This window comes from Rhipicephalus microplus, chromosome 3 (assembly GCF_043290135.1).
Source record: "Rhipicephalus microplus isolate Deutch F79 chromosome 3, USDA_Rmic, whole genome shotgun sequence".
Taxonomy (NCBI): Eukaryota; Metazoa; Arthropoda; class Arachnida; order Ixodida; family Ixodidae; genus Rhipicephalus; species Rhipicephalus microplus.
In genome coordinates, this window is record NC_134702.1 from 34,858,765 (window position 1) to 34,879,551 (window position 20,787).

Genomic DNA, 20,787 nt, shown 5'->3' on the forward strand with positions numbered 1-20,787 from the left:
GTTTCAAACAAAGAAAAACAAACTAAACTCTCGATATATCCTTGTTTTCTTTTGTTTCTTACGTTTACCCAAGCTGCCACGTACATCACCCATGACCTTTGAAAAAAAAAGCCTTGACCAGCTCCAACCTCCGCGATGAGATAAGGCCGGTTGCGATGGTCATGGACGCAGCCCGACAATACGGTATCCTGAACTAGGCGTGCCTCTCTAGAGCTCTTTTTTCAAATAAGACGTTTGTTTCCGTCTCTCTCTCTCTTTCTGACTAGTCTTACTATTAGTCTGGGCATTTTAAAGAACCTCAGGTTGTCCAAATTTCCGGAGTCATCCACTACGGCGTCTCTCATAATTATATGGTGGTTTTGGGACGTAAAATCCCACATATCAGTCAATCAATCAATCATTAGTCTGGGCAATTAATATGCACTTCTTCCTCAACATGATTCCTAGCAGGCCTGGGTTAACAACTGCTTATTTTCACAAACGTAATGTTTGTAAACGTGTCTTGAGCATTCATCAGCGAATTATATCAATAATTCCTACCTGACTAATTTACGTGCAAGGTACGTCCGCTTCCTTAATCGGGCCACTTGGAACAACGAATGTTGCCCTTTAGAGGTCATTACCAAAAGTTACTGAGTACATTACATCAAATAATTATTTATTATAGAAGCACGAAGCATTACAAACGCGCCTACATTCGAGCTTCTTATAGACAGCTTCACGCCATTGAAACGACGAGAGCGGCAAAATACCGGGCACGGAGGACCACAGCGTGTTCCCTCGGCCAAGTTACCAGAGGGCTGTCGAATCTCTGCCTTCCTAATCTTCCCTTACTGTGATTACGGTTTCACGGAGAAATCGAAACACTCCTTGGCTACTGCAGGTGATCCGCGCCCAAATCGGCCACAATTACGTCTGCGCCAATCAGCAGCACGCCGCTTCGAGGCACACCACTCGAAGGTTCAATCCCCAGCGAAAAAAGCACCGTAAACTTCCGCGTGGCGCCGAGAGATGGCGGTACCTAACAGCGTATCCCCACTCACCCTTTCATTGAGCTCTCTCCGAGTTCAAAACAAGCACTTGCGCACGCCCACTCCAGTGTACCGGCGCATCCTTTCCCTCCGCTGTTGCTCTCTTTTCCCCAACTCTCCTCTCCCATTCCATCTGCCGTTCGGGCTCCCTCCTCGTTTGTTGTCGTAACGGGATCCCTCACCTTTCCTTTCCTCCCCCATTTCTCCTTTTCCCTCTTTCTCCTTGTCGCTCGCTCGGCTTCCCGGTGTTATAGAACTGCGCGTGCGAGCCACGGCACAGTCAAACGACGGCAAGCGGTCGACGCGTGAACACCGCTCGCTTCGTGCTCTTCAGTTTGTCGGACGCCTGGCTTTTGATGTGGTGTGCCGCGACGCGTTCGCTTCACTTAGTTTGTGGCTCTCAGCGGTTCCGAACCTGAACTAGCAGCCCGGCAATCGAGGACGTGGATATTTCTATGCCCCTGTGACGGCGTGCTGTACAGTTGACAAAGGTGTTATAGAAGTTTCACGTGAACCCCTTCTCTCCTTATCCGAGTTGTGCTTTCGAACTCCTCAATTAATCAGACGGGAGTATTTCTGACAAAAATCAACGAGCGTCTCATCGGACATTTATTGGTGTTTCAGCATTTCGACGATTGCCATTCGTTCAGTGTGTGTGCGTTCCTGGTGGATATCCTGCATCCTCGTTCATCTCAAAGAAGTGATCTCTGCTTAAGTCAGCTGCAGTCGTAATCGGGAATATCCAACTTATGAATTCAATCAATGTGTGCAGGCGAATCTGCCGTTGAAAGAAGCACAAGGATCACTTTGGTAAAATAAGAATTGAAAAAGGCAGTCAGAACAATCAGTTTTGGTCATGAATGCTTTCGTGCATAGATGACAGAAGCTGACACCGAATTCTAAGACGTCCGTAACTACCTTTCAAGTAGTTCAGGGCGAAACTATACGAGCAAGAAGCACAAGAGAAGTTTTTCTGTAACAAGACAAACATTCAAGATTTCCCGTGAACATCGTAATTCAAGAAGATATAAACTGGCTGAACACTTCCAGTAGAACGGCGTCTTGACCTAAGTGAAAAAAAAATCTTGGGAACATCCACTGCATTGAAATCGAAGATAGCACAACTACTGACAAAGTCCCATTCACGGGCACACACGTGCTATTTAGCGGACGCTGAATGCTGGGTCTGTAAGTACTCTTCCGTCGGCATGCGAATGCGTGTTGAGTACTACGTGGTTGTGCATTGAACGACACAGGTGATATTGGCACTTTTATGACAGCAGAAGAAGTAGAAGGCTTCTTGTTAAACCAGGTTGTGCCGTTATCAGTTAATTTTGCCAGTAGCCTAAATAACGGGGCGCCCACTGCAACCTGAAGTGAGGTGACTTTTAGGTGCCACAGAAGAGGTAGCAAGTTGTGAAAAAAAAAGGGAAAAAAGAAACAGTAATCGTCTTCAGTGTGTGCTGCAAGAGCATTCGATAGAACAAGGCTGAGGCTCTAAATTGTGTGAATCCGGAAAACAACAAGCAAGCATGCGCAAACCGTAATAAGTATCAATAGCAGGGACATCATTCTTCAGTGCAAATTGAAAATTTAGAGATACTGAGTAGCAAGATCTCCTGCCAGGGAAATTTTGTGGATCGCCACATATCTTCCACAGCATCGCTGAAAACTGACGGCAACGCTCTCCACAAGTGGTAACTGTGACAACAGCGGCCTTTTGCTCCGTGTATTCTTCAATATTCTTCAAAATCAACCACCATGGCTGACGTGTTTGCTGTGGGACTGCACACTTTCGGCGACGGTGGATACGCACCACATCTGCACAAAGTCAACGGAACGTGGGTATCTGGCGCCGGTTACGAAATTGGCCCGGGTTCCACGGGTCTTCTGTCGTTGCTCTCTGTCATCGGCACGAGCTTGTCTATAGTCGGGGTCGTCCTGACCTTCATAACATACAGCCTGTTTTCGGACCTAAGGACACTCAGCGGTACGTCCCTGCTAAACCTCCTTGCCGCGTTCTTCCTGTCGCACCTCCTGAGCGTCATCGGCGTCGAACGCCCAAGTGACAAAAGACTATGCGTCACCCTTGGTTTCTTGCTTCACTTCCTCTGGCTGGCGGTTCACTGTTGGCTCGCAGCCATGTCCAGGGACATGTACAAGACCTTCAGGGACAACATTAATCTTCAGCCCTCACCGGCCAGTGAGGACCGCAAGTCGTTCCTCAAAGCGGCCGCATTTGCCTGGGGCCTTCCATTACTTCTGACGGGTCTCTCTGGAGTGGTCCACTTCGGCACCGTGCTGGATCAGACGTCTGACGACAGGATCACCTGCTGGATCCTCGGTCGTGGCTCCTACCTCTGGACATTCTGCCTTCCGGCCTTCGTTCTGGCTGTCTCCGACGTGCGGTACTTCGTCAAGGCGGCCATCTTGACCCGTTACACAGCCAGCCTACAGATGAACCGCAAGACGAGGGACCGCATGAAACGGAGGCGCTACTTACAGCTGTTTCTCTACGCCAAGTTACTCTTGGTCCTCACACTCACCTGGGTGGCGGGACTGGCAGCGCAGCTGGCTCGACTCAAGGCCGTCTGGTTCGCCTTCTGCATCCTCGCATCGGTGCAAGGTTTCTTCGTGGCTCTCGCCTACTCATGCAACTCGCGCGTCTTTCGCCTGTACAGCCGATCTCTGCGGTCCGGAAACCACAACCGCAAGGGTTACGGAGCGTCCGATCTGTCTGGGTCTACCGACTTGGCCTTGTTGACTTGGGAGCCAACGCCCGATGCTGTGTGATCGGTATACCGACTGACTGTGCTGAGACAGAGTACTTGAGTGGCGTGAAAGCAGTGCGAGCAAGAATAAGTGCTTACTTGAGTGAAACTGCTCTGTGGCTTCGTAAGTCTTGAGAATCTTACCGTGCGACTCTATGTAAAAAAAAAGCATTGTCACAGGTTAAACACAGGAAAGAAACAAAAAGAAGCTTCTGAAAAACTAAAGCCAAATGTGTTATGGGTTAAGATTGGTGCGAATGTATTTTAAAATCCATTGTTTTAAAGTCATATTTAGAAAAGTGTAATGTTTACCTGTGATGCGCCTTTCATTCCACAGTTCAGGCAGCAGCCGGACAGGAATGAATTATGTTTAGGCGGCAACCGACAGGAATGAAGCACAAGGAATGAACTATCATCCATCGATCTGCTTACACTGTCGATGGCTTTGATGATAATGTGATACAAGTGTTAGCGTCGAATTCTGTGTCGGTGTTTAGCTGTTGTAGGTGACTGCACATGAAGGAACTGATAATTTTAATATGTTGCGACTATTGTTTCGCACGTGCATCGCCACAGCCTCAGATGTCATTTGCACGTCAGAACTGTGTGATTACGCAATCAGCTGAGCATTCAAGGACTGTGTATACGAACGCTACGATAGTAAGAGCAATGACGACGATGCATATCAGATGTTTCATAACTAAAAAAGACCACAGTTTCCATGACCATGTTAAAAGATACTCTGTGCTTGCCAGAAGTGTTAACGAACTTTTTTGAGTACTCTTTCGTAGCTCAAGCGGAGGTTTTTTTGACGACAGTATATTAGTTTTTGGAGTTTCAAACTCCAAAGGCTTGCTTCATTTGTGCATTAAACATGAATGTCTAGGATATCTTCCAAAAACCCGTGGCTTTGTTATCCTCGCTGAACGCTGAGCAACGACTTCTGTGTAGTATCAGTATGCTGTTGAGAATAGTTGAGACACACCGTCAGAAAGAATGCATATCATCTCACACTCTTTCATCCCCAGCTGACTAATTTGCATAGTTGCACACAGACCTATAAATTTCACAGGTTACAGTGAGAATCACAGAAATGTTGTGCATTTCTGGAAGTATAATCCACTATCTTAGCCTGCGAAAAAGTTTTCTGAATGCAGAAAACAGATAACAAGGCACTCTTAGCTATTTCATATCATAAATATTTGCGAATAGTGCACCGTACTGGGTATATTTGTACGAAGTCGTTCCTCCGTGTGCTTTAGAATACTTATCACCGGTACTTTCCAGATAAACTTATATGCTCTGCTATATAAATGCCTATCGGCGCGGACAATAAAGGCAGTGCTTCCCACATGTGATCGTATATCTCTGCCATTCGATGTGATGACTGTCGCGAAGCTTTACGGTGTTCGAAGGATCGCGGTATTACTGCTCTTCTTTTTTTGTATTTGAATACCGCACCTCAACACTAATGATCACAGTGCGCTGCACCACGCTACATTCTGTGAAACTTGTACATGTGTCCTATTTTAGTAAAATCTCGAAAAAAAAAACTGATGCAATAACTGCGTTCTCTGCATCTGTGTTGTTCTTCCTTTAGAGAGCCCAAGTTGTAGGACGTTAATGGGCTTGCGAACACAAATGGAAATATGAAGTCAATAACTTTTATGCGCAGTTCTTGCAACCCTTGCACAATACGTGTTGTTGCAACTTGTGCGCAGTATTTAACCATTCAGCGACTTACGAGGTAAGTAACGCATAGAGGCCATGAATTTCATTTCCAAAGAGATACACCGCAAGAAAGCTAGTATTGTACAATACTAGTTACTTAAAAAAACCTGACAAGAATTCCGAAAATTGAGAAAAATTCGGTCGTTAACGAAAACATAAAAGTTTTTGTTACTGTTGGGAATAACTCGTCTGGATGTTATACGTTTCCACCGTAGCGGAACTGATCAATTGGTTCAATTTAATTATCACGAGCTAACGATGACAAAAGAAGTGTCTCTCATGCGAGAAGTTGTATGCAACAAGAAATGGATTCGATGCTTTGCACTACCGCTGACAGAACATCTGAAGAAAGCAGCCTCAAGTTTATAATTATTCTGGTACACTTTACGGCCATAGAATTTTTCTACATTAATCACATCGAAGGTGGTAGGTACTTTTCAGTAAGCCCTGAGTGGTTGATGTGATAATCTATGAGCTTACCGAAACCACACATTCGAAAATCTTTTTTTGTATACCTCACCCATCGACGACTTTACTGGCAACAGTTCTGTGTATAGTAATGACGTAAGTCAATTCTTGGTGAACCCCAACATAAAACAAGTTTATGTTAAAAAGCTTTTGATGGTCACATACGTCGAAAAAGAATAGTTGCCATCCAGCACATGTGTCTCTTGCTCTGTTTCATGCTTGCGCAAGACTTCTTCAGTTTTTTCTTTTCTTTTTCAAGCACGCTTTTTACCACGTTCAAAGTTATGTGAGAAGGACTCCCTCAGCACTGAAAGAGAAGGGGAGAAATAAGACAAGGCTGCACAATTTCGGAGTCACCGAGAGGCTATTCCATTAAATATGGGCGTGCAGTGCGGGAAACCTACTATTGCACTCGCCATACAAAACTTGAAAGCAGCACAAGCGCGAATGGTATAGCGTACACATAGGACAGATGCCAAACGAGCAAAACAAGGCCACTCACACGGGCTAACGAGTGCAACCATGCTTGCATTGCTCGTTTGTGGACGTTTCTGCGTGCGCTATACCATTTGCAGTTATGACCAATCACCAACAGGACGAACCTACATTACCTGAAGACAATGAGATTCCTTCTTCGTATTCCTAAGGTATGGGCGCGTTGACACTGCTGCCCCGGGTGAGAATGTTCCGGTTTTTCTTGATTATGTCAAGTTCGAGAACATAAGCAGTTGACAGTATTCTGTGGCCTTTGCAGACAAAGACGTCTTTGTCTGCAAGTAGTTCTTTCAAAGGTAGCCGCTTTGTATTTTTTAGTGTAATTGCTTACGAACCCTTGTACATTTGTTTGTTATATAGCATTGTACGACTTCTTCCACTGTGTGTACTTGAGACGGACTAACCCTATAAAAAAACCGCATAAAAAGTCACGTCTATTTCCATTAGGTGCAAATGAAACGAACAAAGAATCAGAGTACGGGTTTAGAAAACCTCGTCAAGTTAACTTTCGATGTACTTCTCTCACACTCCTACCGAAACTCGTTTACAAGACAAAGGGGTCTTTTCTCGGAGGAGTTCCCGGTAATGAAATTACGACGTTATATGCTAATTCACTGCAATCGAATATGTGCGAGATGTTGGGGCCAGTAATGAACGGCGCATTAGGTGATTTGAAAACTATTGGGCTTCCGTTAGGCCAGATTCGCTGCACGAGGGGAAACTGAGTCTCAGCGGAGTTTCTTATTCGGAAAGGTATAGAGAATTAGGCAATCGAATTCATGGAGGTGTTTCCTGGTGCACAAGTGCTATGCTTAGGAGCAATGCATGCATGTACAATAGTTACTCTTGATCGCACAATGCCTTTCGTTCTTTCGCCGATTTGATTAGGCAAGAGAAAGCCTATAATGCATTGCACACTTGACTATCAGCTGGTTTCTGTGCAGGTGATTTGGGAGCGCCATCCTGATTGCCCATCATTTCTTCTTTCTTGCGTCTCTACGACTGTCGACCAGATCAAGCGTATTTGATTAAATGGGACTGCCTGGTACACGATAGTGCTTTCAATTCGCAAAAAGGGCCAATTTTTTATGTCCATAAATGGCCCCTGCAACACCTTTATTCCGAATTCACCATGGCTCCACAGATGATTTTCGTCCCGGAAATAACATGCATAATACAACTCACAGAATCAAAGCAAAAAATGAAAAAGTTCCGTCAGCAGTTGCGAAACATATGACCCCTCGCTCCACAGCACGCGGAACGAGTCGACTCGGCCACAGAAGGTGGCTTCTTCAGCGTACTGATGGTGATGTAATAATATACACTATTCACCGTTAGTATAGTACTCAGAGCTCGATGACTTTAGCGTGTTCTTGTAATCACTAGTGAGATGGCGTGAACGACGCGGAGGGCGTACTTCAAAGGTCATCACCCGACGCGTTGCAATCTGCACGCACTTAAACGGGGCGTCGTCACTCGTGCGCGTGCTTATCTCGTGATGGTAAGGTTTGTACGTCTTGTGCTTTTAACACTAGTCGTTTAAGAGACAGAGAGCACGAAAGTCACTTCGCTCATTGCAGTGGTCACGTTTGTGAAAGAGGCGCGCTGCTCACACACAAACTGACAATTGTGACATTAGTTAGTTTGCACTCGGCCTATGTATAACTGTGTTTTCATGCCGTGCATCCTCCTCTATGTTTGAGCAGAGCGCTTTGAGTGTCGAGCTGTGATGATTGTTAGCTCGCGCTCGTCCTGTGTGTGTTGTTTTCGTACATTTTTTTGCTTCAGGAGCACACTGCGAGTTTTGAACTGCTTGCTGTTTATCGGGATGTGTGATTACAAACTTTTGTTATAACATTTATTTTTTCAAACTTGTAGCAAAACAATACACAATAAACACTTAGCTACCTCTGTGAAAACACGTCTCACTTTCGTGTTATACATATTCCTATGACGAAGCGATCATCCTTGTTTTATCAGCGTGGTCCGGAAACACTGTCGATCGGTAGTCGACGCTTCTGAGATCACGCGAGCCAAACTTCAAGGCGCGGCACCAAGGTTGGGATTGACAGTTAGTTCCCAAAGTCAGTTAGCAATCGCTCTCTTTTTTTCTCGGCAAAACATGCCATATACCCCAAAAATGACCACTTTATGGGAACAAAATTCATGGACAATGGCTTATCGGAGCATAGTGAACTGCACGGTTACCGTCGCCGCCACAAGATGCCACCACTTGATCACGAGCGTGCCCACAACTAAACTTAAGGTAGGCTGCTCGTTGGAAAGAGCTCAAGGTTATGTGGCATGCTGATGAGTGGATGCATCCTATATTCCCTTCTTGTCCCCCCCCCCCTTCTCCTCAATCTCCATGCGTAACTTTGAGCAAGCTCGCTGGCACGAAAGGAGAAAGGAAACGCTTGGGTCGTGGGACAAACCTCTCTACACTCGCTCGTGCTTGATGTATTCCAAAAATTCTGGTGAAAATAACGTTCATGCTTTAGAAACGCACGCGTCCTGTATACTGGCTTCACAATGCAACTGGCAGTACTGCAATAATGTTGCGTGGTACTAGCGTACACTGCCATCTGGCGCCAGAAATTGAGATTAGGGTCATCCTAACGACCTCATGGCTTAATGTCGGACACCCACAACAAAAGGCACACTCGATACTAACTTGAACAAGCGGCTCTGACAGTGATGTCTCGTACCACGCGAGCGTGATGGACTTGTAACTGACTGCATCGTTGGGTCAGTGCTGTTATGTGCTATCTTTCTTTCTCCTTCTACTCTTTCCTTTCTTTTTTTCAATCTCCTCTTTTCTGACCCCATGGGTAGGGCAGCAAAGCAGTCATGAACTGATTAACCTCCCTGCCTTTCCTTCTCTACCATCTCTTTTCTGAACCACGTAGTGGGTTCGAAAACATTGCACGGGCGTAATTGCTCGTGGTTTAAAGCAAAGTACCCATTAAACAGAATGCAGCCATATGCGAAAGCCTCTCTGACACTGGTTACTTTCAACATTATCCATTACCTTGTAATAATCTACAATTGTGACTTCGCTTAACGCCAAACAATAATAAGTATGGCTAAGTGGTTGTTGTACGCACTATAGCGACAGGATATCGCTGTTGCATTGAACCCCTAAAGGTGAAGCTTACGATTCCCATATTTTTCCGAAGCATTTTCAACCATTGTCATCGCTCAGTGGTAGAAGGCATGCTCATTGCGTAAAAGAGCTGTGGTCGATACCCAGTCGTACCCAAGATATTTTATTTGTATAAATGGCGAACTTTCCGCGCACGGAAAACGGCGACTTCGCCATCACATCTATACCGACGTGAACACCGAGACTCACGTTAGTGTGAAACACGCCCTGCAACGATACCGAGTTAACATGCGAAACACAAAATACAATGTTACAGGTTGGGCGACCAGCATGTTTATGCATTCAAGTTCCAGAAAGGTACTGTTTCACTGTGTACTTGAGCTAAACAGCCTCGTCCTCAATGACCCGTGCCTCCATTTACTTAGCGTATGACTGGAAACCAGCCGCTAACCACGTACATTTCCGTGCTTTTCTTTCTATTTTTTTGCGTAACAATCGCTACAACACGGCTTACAGATCCATTAGGTTGATGAACTCTTTCCACATACACTCTATTCGTCTCTCGTTGCGCCATTTCATTCCGTGTATTCGCCATTCCATTTCATTTCCCTTTTGGTCCGTGGCTTGCCATTGGCTGGACTGTTAGTAGTCATCAGTGACAAGTGCTATACCTGGTACACGATCAATTATTTTTGTTGCGACACACGCACGACCCACCACTTAGCTATTCAGTTGACCTCGACATCTGTCCTTCAGTTTATTGACTCTCTTTTTCACTTGCACTTCTTTCACTCGACGTCCTATACTTGTATGTAGCTCTGATTTTTTCGGTAGGCTTCCTCTCGAAGTTGCAGTCAGGCATGATGCAATTCAACCAATCAAGCTGAGTGACTGAACAGGGGACCTCGCGTGAAATATTGCAGCATGCACTGCACTGATTACAGGAACCAGTAATTCACCTATGAATCAGTTGCTGCGAGGTATCACAAAGGTGATATTGAAGTATCTGAGTCATTGCAATCACTTCGCTCAGTCGGAATCCAACATGATTACGGTAAAGGTCCTGTAATTCACACGCGAAGGTGGCCTTGAATGGAAAGCCGGTGTGCAAAACCAAGCGAAAGAAAAACAAAACAAAATGTGCTTCATTCTTGTGAAAGTGTGCTGCGCGCTTAATTGGTATTCGCTTAAGTGAAGTAAAGAGGATGAATGTAAAAGAAAGAGGCAACGCGAATGAAGGCTCGACAAGGGCGAAATTATGGCACGACAAGCCGATTGGCACGCCGTACTCTGACGGGGAGCATCCTTTTTACAGCGAAAGCTGTTATGAGATCCAAACTCAGTTATCGCGCGGTGCTGTATAGTTGTCCGCTGCCGCCACCGTCAGTGTCCGAAACCACATCGCACAAAAGGAGAAGAAAAAAACTTGGTACCAATGACACAGTGGGGCTCGAACCTAGGTATGCTGGGTCCAAGCCCATTATTCTACCAAAAAAAGAAAAAAGAGCCACACCGGTGCTTGAAACTTGTTGGCAAACTTGCCTTAGGCAGGCTTGATGTCGGGTAAGCAATCGCGTTACTACGACTTATAAAGCGTTTGAAAACGGCGAAAGAACAACCACGGATTCGTAGTGCAATGCGAATGGCATAACGAGTGGGTCCTCCGATTCTCCAACCCATTACAAAAGCTAGTTATTTTTCACCTATTAACTGTGACGCATACCCCCTTCGGGCGTAATTCCTCATCGTCGTCCGCCACTGCATAAACAATTGGTAAACAATTCCTTGCAAGTGTTTAGCGGATGCCACGCTTCTTCAAAGAATGACGAAAAATAGCATAGCGAATGCCGGCCTACTACCTAAACATTTTTATTACTAATGCCGTAGTGGTATCAAGCAAGTGGGCTTGCAGCAATTACCCAATGAGTGTTTAGAAAATGCTCTGAAAGGCCGCTCTTTTAGCTTTCGCTGTGACTGCTGCTGCGCCTTTCGTGAACGCCTGGCGGTTTTGGATGCACTGGCAGGTCAAGCTTCAGCTTGTTTTAGCGATAGTGGAAGAGATCCGAAAACATGTGCTGTCGGCTGTGCAATAAAATGAATGTAGAGAGAATCTACGTGCATAGAAAGGGAATCAAATTAATTGAAAGAACCTGACTTGTGCTCACCGACGTTTATCTCGCACTAAAGGATCACAGGCATTTATGCCTGTGATCTTGGCATGTGGTCTCTTTAAAGTTAACTACGGTTAGTTAGGTTGTTATACAAAAGGTATAAGGGCACCTTAGGGTGCGTGTGCTCGGATTTGCGTGCCCGTTAAAGAACCCCTGGTGGTCGAAATTTCGGCGTTTTTCATAAGCATATGGTGATTTTGGAAGATTAGACCCCACATATCAAGTAATCGATCGTGGTGCTTTAGCGAGTGTTGGGTGAATAAGTACGGCAGATACCGATGAGTATAGCTTTTCGCGTGTTTATCATCCGTCTGATATCGCAACTTTGGCTTTGACGTCTGTGCTGTACTCGTACAAAAGCTGAGCCCCTGAGGTGGGCTCCCCAATCCGATTTTGATCGCCTGGGCTCTCCGTCAGCTCTGGTCGATGCTTCGTAGGGGCGCTTGGGAAATTCGGTGCGGTGATTATAAAGCATAGAATGTAATCACGTGGGCGCACCTGCTCATGTTGTTGCTTTTTTGTGTGAAGGTCCCAGTCGGTTTACTGGCTCGTTGGCTTTGTGGCTGTCTGGCTGTTTGATATACCAACGATAGGGGTCGAAAATAAATTCAGTAAGGACTTTCAATATGCTCAATTCGGCATTACAGGTAATCCTTATATGTCATACGTACTACAACAGCGCTTATTAAGGAATCAGTGACAACAATGCTTCCGAATCAAAAAGAAAAGAACGTTGCATATCATATGAAACACTGTATTGAGTTGCCAATTATTTATATGATACTTAACACCGATTAGGTGCTTCTTTGACCTTTTTTCGTGGTGCTTCACATACGTGCGTTTCTCAGGACACATCCAATCGGCTCTGTAGAATAAGCTCTTTTTATACAGTTGTGCCTCAGAGTACGTCTTGGGGTTTTCGCGCGAATATTCACACTGCCACGTTATTTTTGCCTGCAAACATTTAAGGTCCAACGAACAGTGAACACACTGGAGGTAAAATTCACTATTTTGCTTCTTTCGAATAATTCATGAACAGCTTGAATTTCAATTTCAATTGTTTACGAATACTCTTGTGTGATTGAAAGAAGTGTGGTTATGCTTTAGGTGTTTGCGTACAACTTCATATACGTTTTAGTTAAGCGATCAGTCATGTCCCACGTGCGCACTAGAATGGTTTTAGCAAAAAGGGTCCGACGCGCTGTAATACATTGGTGTTTGAAGATTTCCAGAAATAAACACGACTACAGTTGCAAACATGGCAGAAGAGTATCGGCTAGTATTATAGGAATGGCATTTGTTGAGTTTGTGTTTGGCGCAGCTTGAAAGAAAAGAGGCTCGACAGAGTTTGTGAACACAGGCAAGAGTTCCAAGCTGGCCGACGGAGTTTATACTTAGGTGGAAGGAAAATCAGAACTTGGACCGAAGGAAGTTCGGCACTTGCATGCTTCCGGGAAATTGCGCTGGTGAACTTTTCACGAACTGCGTATCCAGTTCGTTCATTCCCATTGTTACCTTTTTTTTTCTTTCTTTCTAAGTTTTAAGAATACCTATTTTTCATTTTTCCCGGAGCAGCATCAAAGAGATGCAATTTTCTTTTATTGTCCAAATTTTAGAATATCCTGAAAGTCTACTGAACAATACAAGTACCTAATTTTTTTTTGCGCAAGGAAACCTGTTTGTACATGCAGTGTAGTACTCGAACAGAAACTTAGACATGAGGGAAAAAAAACGAAGTTTATCAAGAAAGAAGAAAAGCGGGAGGAATAGGAATGTGCGATAAGTAAAAGCTAAAAAGAACGCAAAAAAAAAACTGTAGCGCTGCTGCCAGCCACGGAGGCGTTGAAGCCTCGCTGGTCGCACCTGGTCGCTTATGGAGGCCTTCTTTGGCAGCATGTGCCTTCCTCGCGGCCATCGATTTATTGACGCTGCATTACGCGATGTGAGACCAGTTGGCAGCGGTAGCCACGGGGTGAAAGAGGTTGGGGGATCTAGTCAGGGAAGGCTGAGGGCACTGCTTTTGCTTGTTAAAACTTTGACACTGCCTTGTTACGATGAGCCTTTCTTCTTGCGTCTCAAAAAATGACTAGTGAGATAAAAAAAAGCTCGCAGTTATAACGAAAAAATAAGTGCAGCGGGACCTCGATAATTCGGCTGCCAATGATCGACGAAGCGCCGGTGCAGTGACTTTCCTGTCCGCTCTGCTCTTTGACAGCGACGTGACCGCGCCGACGTGGGAGACGTCTTTTGACAGGCCCGACAGCTTGCCGCGGTGAGCTTGACATGGACACCCATTATATAGGAGTCATGTGCCTGGATATCTGTCTGCTGATTCAATAGCTTGTAGATAACTCTAAATAAAAATAGCTGCTGAGATAGTTTCTTCAGCTTCCGAATGCTGGATACGGGAACACTGGCGCACATACACATATAAGCACTGACTCTGTGTTTCAGTAATTTTTTGTGGTCTTGTTTTTATTTTCTTTATCAGGTGCCCAGGAGGGTTGGAGGATGACACTATATGGCAGTGTCGACGATCGCGAAGGTTTATGTAAGATATGTTGCCGGGTCATTGCAGAAATCAAGGTGGTTTTGATATTCTGTCTACAGCGGTACCTTTCGTGTATATAGAAGTCAGGACACGTTGGGATGGGCAGAGTAATATTTATTTCAGTGCGGGCGCATCTTATTGTGATAAAGAAGAGTTCAGTTTTTATTTATTGCAGTAAGGGAGGTACTTGAATATACAATTTCTTAGAAACGTCGGGTACCCGAGGCCATCTAATAAGATGACTCGGACACTCCTGTCACTGAATACGTTGCAGCATTTCAGTACAATGTTAAAACGAAGGCCTCTTAGTTCTGCTAAAAGATGTACGCCAGTAACTCCTGCTTTTCCGAGTAAGGACCATACTTTGCCATATATCTTTTCGTGAATTATTGCTTCGCAATTTAATGACTGTTCCCTTCCGAGTGTTAGGTACCAACACTGCATACGTGAAAAATGCATGAAAACCTCATATTTTGTTTCATTACTGCTTTCGGCGATACGATTCCCAGACCGCAGTCGACTACAGTTGATCCTTTTTGACATCAATGCATACGTTAGGCAATTCAAGCTTGAAGCACCATGATTTCTTATCAATAATTATGGCTCTATCATTAAAGACACGTGCTAGTTCTCCCACGCTTACCTATTTGAACTACCAGCTGCCCGCTCAAAATTCTCAGTATATATAGCTTCAATTTCCTCGCGAATCTTTCAGTGAAACTTCAAAAACAAGCTACCGTAAAATTTTTTATGATGTTTCATCTGCATCTTTTCTCAAGAGCTGACATTTCAACGATGGAGCTTCTCTGATTTCACGGAGACAGGTCCTGCATTTCGAACTGAAGCTTTCTCCTTGACTTGCCTTTTGTGCGCGGTGTTCATCACTTAGTCTTAATTTTCCTCTCGACTGCCTTTCTTGTGCGCAAACTCCGCCGGCGTGGTCTAGTGGCTAAGGTACTCGGCTGCTGACCCTCAGATTGCGGAATCGAATTTCGGCAGCGGCGGCTGCATTTTCTATGGAGGAGAAAATGTTGTAGGCCCGTGTGCTCAGATTTGAGCGCACGGTGAAAAACCCCAGATGGTCGAAGTTTGTGGAGCTCTCCACTATGGCGTCTGTCATAATCATATGGTCGTTTTGGGAAGTTAAACCTCATATATTAGTACTGTCTGTACCTCGTTTTATATGCTTTATTTCATTGCTGCTACATCACGTTATGGTGTCAACTGCTTCGAAGTGCCTGCTTCCTGAGGTTTCATGTAGTTTGCCTATAGTTTCCTTCGCTCTGATTACGGCGACAAAACTTTTTGTGCACTGCTGTAGAAAAAATTTTAGACCACTGTTTATTAGAATAAGTTTTATCTGCAGCTTCAAACAAGATAAGTTTCGGTGCATGTGCTGTCGTGTTTTTTGTTACTGATGGACGGTAGAAGAAATAATAATGTGGCGTATTTGATTCTAATGGAGTGTGAATCCACAATGCAGGCGGGCGGGCGGGCGGGCGGGCTGACAGATAGATAGATAGATAGATAGATAGATAGATAGATAGATAGATAGATAGATAGATAGATAGATAGATAGATAGATAGATAGATAGATAGATAGATAGATAGATAGATAGATAGATAGATAGATAGATAGATAGATAGATAGATAGATAGATAGATAGATAGATAGATAGATAGATACACAGACAAACGGACGGACAGACAGACAGACAGACAGACAGACAGACAGACAGACAGACAGACAGACAGACAGAAAGACAGACAGACAGACAGACAGACAGACAGACAGACAGACAGACAGACAGACAGACAGACAGACAGACAGATAGATAGATAGATAGATAGATAGATAGATAGATAGATAGATAGATAGATAGATAGATAGATAGATAGATAGATAGATAGATAGATAGATAGATAGATAGATAGATAGATAGATAGATAGATAGATAGATAGATAGATAGATAGATAGATAGATAGATAGATAGATAGATAGATAGATAGATAGATAGATAGACGCAAGAAAACAACAAGGTAAAAATAGAACACAGTGAGTCAGGGTGCTATGTCCCTGTCGTCTTATGTTGTCCTGACACCTTATAGCCCAGATGTCTCTGGTTTTGAACTTTGCGAGCTCTTTCATTTTCTTAATCTTCACTTAAATTCCTATAAGCATGTGTAATGCCACGACGCGTATGGCGCGTCAATGTCTGTATTCACGTATTTGTAATATTCGCCGCTAAATCTTGCTCGAGAAATATCTACCTATTGATTAACCGTAGGTGATGCTAAAAGGTGGTATAAGAAAAAAAGCACAAGCGAAGAAAAGAATTCGCGTGCAGCCTTTCTGATGCAACAACCAGGATAAGTTATTCTTCTCCCCTTGATCATCTCGTGTTGTGACACGAAAACGCCAGTGTCGCGGACAGGAGGCGATGTCTGCCGATTCGATGTGGCTTGGCATGCAGCTCACGTCACAGCCACACGATGCCGTTACGTTGCAGTGACTTACGGCTTCGCCATATTGGGACTGCGGTGCCTCGTCTCTACCGCAAAAGGTCAGCTGCAGGGCCTACCCAAGAACGATGGCCAAAGGAGACTATACTTTCAACACTCTCGTAGTCAGGAAAGCAGGAATTCCGAATTCAGTGAGAATGATAGAAAGTTGCCGCGCTTGTTTCCAGAAGCAGTCATGATTACTCAAGAGATATTACTGTCTGAGTGATCATGACTGGTTCTAGAAAACAAGCTCGTTTGTGCAGAGCATGGACCACTGTTTTCTGACGCGCGTCTGTTTGCGTCAGTGATAGAAACAGATGCCTTTCCTTCATCTCACGAAAGAATCGCTGTCTAGCAGTGTGCAATTAACGGGATTTCAATTACCGGAAATACTTGCATGCTTTTTAAACATCCGTAGTCCACGGCTACCATCGACTAGTGGTGGTGAGCTTGGACTGTTGTTTTTGGCTATACTGTGTTATGATGCCAATATTTTATTCTCCGAATTTCAGTGCAGTGATTGAGTCAGCTGCAAAATTAAACGCATCTGTGTAGGAGAGGATCGCATCGCTGGTAACTCCCTCTACTTTTTCTCTCCTAATAAAGCAGCACTTAGCCAAGACATCCCGTCTCAAAACAGGCACGCACAACAAAGCTAGAGTAGGTGTGTTTTAAAATGTAAATACGAAGACTTTAAAACAAGCACGATATTAAGCAAGATAACATAGATATTAGAATACCCTACCATACTGTTCATATGAAGTTCAAACAAGCGCATTGTTAGCAACGACACATGAAATTTATAATACAGCAGCACTTCCACATTGATACAGAACAGCTGCAGCCGCCTTGCTTCATGATAGAGAAAGGCGATGACGGTTGCTTGTTGGTGATGGCGCCATCTTGCTCACCGAACTCTGTGCGTCATATAAAGAATAATAAATAAGTTACTCGTAACATTATTGGTGGATGTGTGGTTGATGAAATCCTGCGCTCTTTCTCTGTGAAGCACAAATTTGCCACATCGTACCATCCACAAACGAACGGTCTTACGGAGCGCCTGAACAAGACCATAACCGACATGCTTTCTAAATACGTAGCGGCTGACCATGAGAACATTCATTTGCCATGTGTGACGTTCGTATATAATTCGTCGCGTCACCACACTGCCGGCTATTTGCCATTCTATGTTCTATACTGCCGAGAACCCGCCCAGTCAGTGTTTATGTCAGCGAAGCCATCGCGCAAGCCGTCCACGGACGCCAACTCTTCCGCAGCCAAAAGCAGGCCTCACGGAGCACCGAAGACAGCTCTACGAATATCATTATCAAAACATTTTCACCGGGTTCCCTTGTTCTTCTCTTGTCCAGCCCTCGGCCTGTAGGTCTTTCTCAAAAACTGCTGCCGCGCTACACTGGACCATACCATGTCGTTTGCCAGGTGACTGACGTTACATATGAAATTGTTCCAGCCAATCCAACGTCATCACCGTCAGCTTCGAGGGAAATCCTACACATAGCTCGACTCAAGTCTTACCACCCTCCTTTCCCCGCATGCGAGTAGCACAAGAACTGAGGCAGTGCTTCTTTACCACCGAGGGCTAATTATACAGAACAGCCGCCGCCGTGTGGCTGCATGAAAAAGAAAGACAACGATGGTTGCTGGTTGTTGATGAATTGGCGCCACCTTGCGCGCCAAACTGTGTGCATCATATATATATATAAGTTACTCGTAACAATAATTTTTCTTTCGTATTGGCGGGTGCCAGCTCCAATGTGCTATTAACTCTTTTGTTTCCACTCTTCTATGTAAAGAATCTCAACAACTTAGCGCCCCATTCTATTTTTCGAAACCTTGATGTATTAAACTTTTTGCGGGAACTCTTCCTCTTCCGCCCCTTTCATAAAAGACCAAATTGAAGCAGAAAATCGAATGCACGCTAGTTCAACGTCCTAATCACGTGGAATATCTTTGTTTTCAGACTCAATTTCAAAGCGCACTGATCGTAGTATAACGTTTCTCATGCCGTTGAAGGTTGTTACTTTAGCAGCTGAGTATATTGAAAAAAAGAAAAGAAAGTAGTCCTTTCCTGATCACTTTTCTTAGTAATTGGGAAATCGGCCAAGCACAAGCTTGTTAAAAGAGATAATAAAGCACTCTTCCATAATGGAGTAATAGAAGCGTCTGATCCGATCGAAACCTAATTTGTCATGCTCCATAGGCTGGGCACACTTGAGAAGGTTGTGTAAGCTGGCGTAATGACAAAAACATAGCGAATGGTTCTAGTGCGTGGGAACAATATTCCTGCCGGCGGCCGCTATAAGTCACTTACCATGGAAGCCAAGACTGCCTCTGGCCTTTCGGCGCTTTCGATGAAGCTTTTTTTCTGCTAAATATGACGCTGTAGATGTATGAGATGGGCGTACTTACAAAGCGTGGTATTTGGAGAGAAATGACGTGTTCTCCGACCTCTTTTGTTTGCAGAATTTAAAATGTGACTCGTTATGAAATGGTCTTCTGTTGAAAAGATCAAAATGAATCTTTACCCATATGTAAAGGGCGTTCCTTCGAAGTGGTATGTACAATCCGTCACATTTTCTTAAGTAAAAAATGGAAACACGGTGACAAATTTTCTCAAATGGCCAATTTTTTTTTAATTTCTTTATTTGGAGCGCGCTTCTTGGAACGACGAAATCTAATTTGGTATGTCGCAGATTCGCTAAAGCAGTTATGAGAGTGTTTAGATATATGCTCAACATCGCAGCATCGAAGCTCAAAGAGTGACTATGATGAATCCGAAGAATTCAGTTCATCACGCTACCATATATGGGGCCTACATCGACGCACGACTCGTGACTAAGTTAATACTTCAGTCGTTTTGTTAAGTTAATGATTCTGCGTACGTATCCGAAAATGGCTGAAGTTCAGGATATATTAGTAATATTTGAGGCTTTATGCAACAAAATGATATCATTTTGACTCACGTCGTTGCGGAGGGCTCCAGAAATTCTTATCCTTCGGTGTCTCTTTATTGTGCACTGAGGTGGCACTGAACACGGACCTCTATAGCTTGTCGCTTGCACCAAAGTGCGACCACCACGGGCGGGAACGCACCCGTGACCTTCGTTTAGGAAGCCGAGCCCCGCAGCCGCTACACCACTGCGGCGGACGAAGTTCACGGTAAAGTGGAACCTTCAATTGATGCAGAAAGACGTATGTCTATGTAGGCCTACCTACGACACACACACACACACACACACACACACACACACACACACACACACACACACACACACACACACACACACACACGCACACGCACACGCACACGCATGCACACGCACACGCACGCGCACGCACGCACACACAAACACACGCACGCGCACGCACACACACACAAACACACGCACGCGCGCACACGCACACACGCACGCACGCACACGCACACACACACACACGCACGCACGCACGCACACGCACACACGCACACGCACACACGCACACGCGCACACGCACACACGCACACGCGCACACGCGCACGCACACATGCACACGCACACGCACACGCACACACACACGCACACTGTGGGGATGGTTAGGCGAATTAGCGTTGCAATAGTCATGCTTGCGCATGGTGCACCTAATGAGTCCTTCAGACTAATTCTTAAAACACCTCTTGCCATCCCTTCTTTACTACTACAATAATTATAGCCCGAGCAGCCATGAAGGCTTTGCTTCATCTAATCTGAGGCACCAGACGAAGCAGTTCATTGTGACTGTGCGCTTATAAATAACCTTTTGCTTGTTAGTCACAGATTGTGTACTCACAGAGGTCTCGGTGTCTTGATAAACATTTTTTTCTTTTAGGGGCGAAGCTCTTCAAACCGTGGGTCATTGCTTTCTCTGTAGTAGTAGTAGTAGTAGTAGTAGTAGTAGTAGTAGTAGTAGTAGTAGTAG

The 20,787-nt window shown here is 44.7% G+C and overlaps 1 protein-coding gene and 1 long non-coding RNA gene across 2 annotated transcripts; one reads left to right on the forward strand and one right to left on the reverse strand.

Annotated features, from left to right (window-relative positions):
• Positions 1-1,309: 1,309 nt before the first annotated feature.
• LOC142803679 (uncharacterized) lies at positions 1,310-19,268 on the reverse strand. Its single transcript, XR_012894223.1, has 4 exons — positions 19,163-19,268; positions 6,167-6,308; positions 3,902-3,955; positions 1,310-1,809 (listed from the first exon to the last, which is right to left on the reverse strand). It is a non-coding gene; the product is annotated as an uncharacterized LOC142803679 (long non-coding RNA).
• Positions 1,800-5,367, forward strand: LOC119176767 (adhesion G protein-coupled receptor E3). The gene has a single exon (XM_037428126.2). The coding sequence runs from the start codon at positions 2,793-2,795 to the stop codon at positions 3,822-3,824; it is 1,032 nt and encodes a 343-aa protein (XP_037284023.1). The 5' UTR covers positions 1,800-2,792; the 3' UTR covers positions 3,825-5,367.
• Positions 19,269-20,787: the final 1,519 nt, after the last annotated feature.

Bases quoted from the DNA above. Each gene is read 5' to 3' on its own strand.
- LOC119176767 (XM_037428126.2), top strand. From the start codon at position 2,793: ATGGCTGACGTGTTTGCTGTGGGACTGCACACTTTCGGCGACGGTGGA.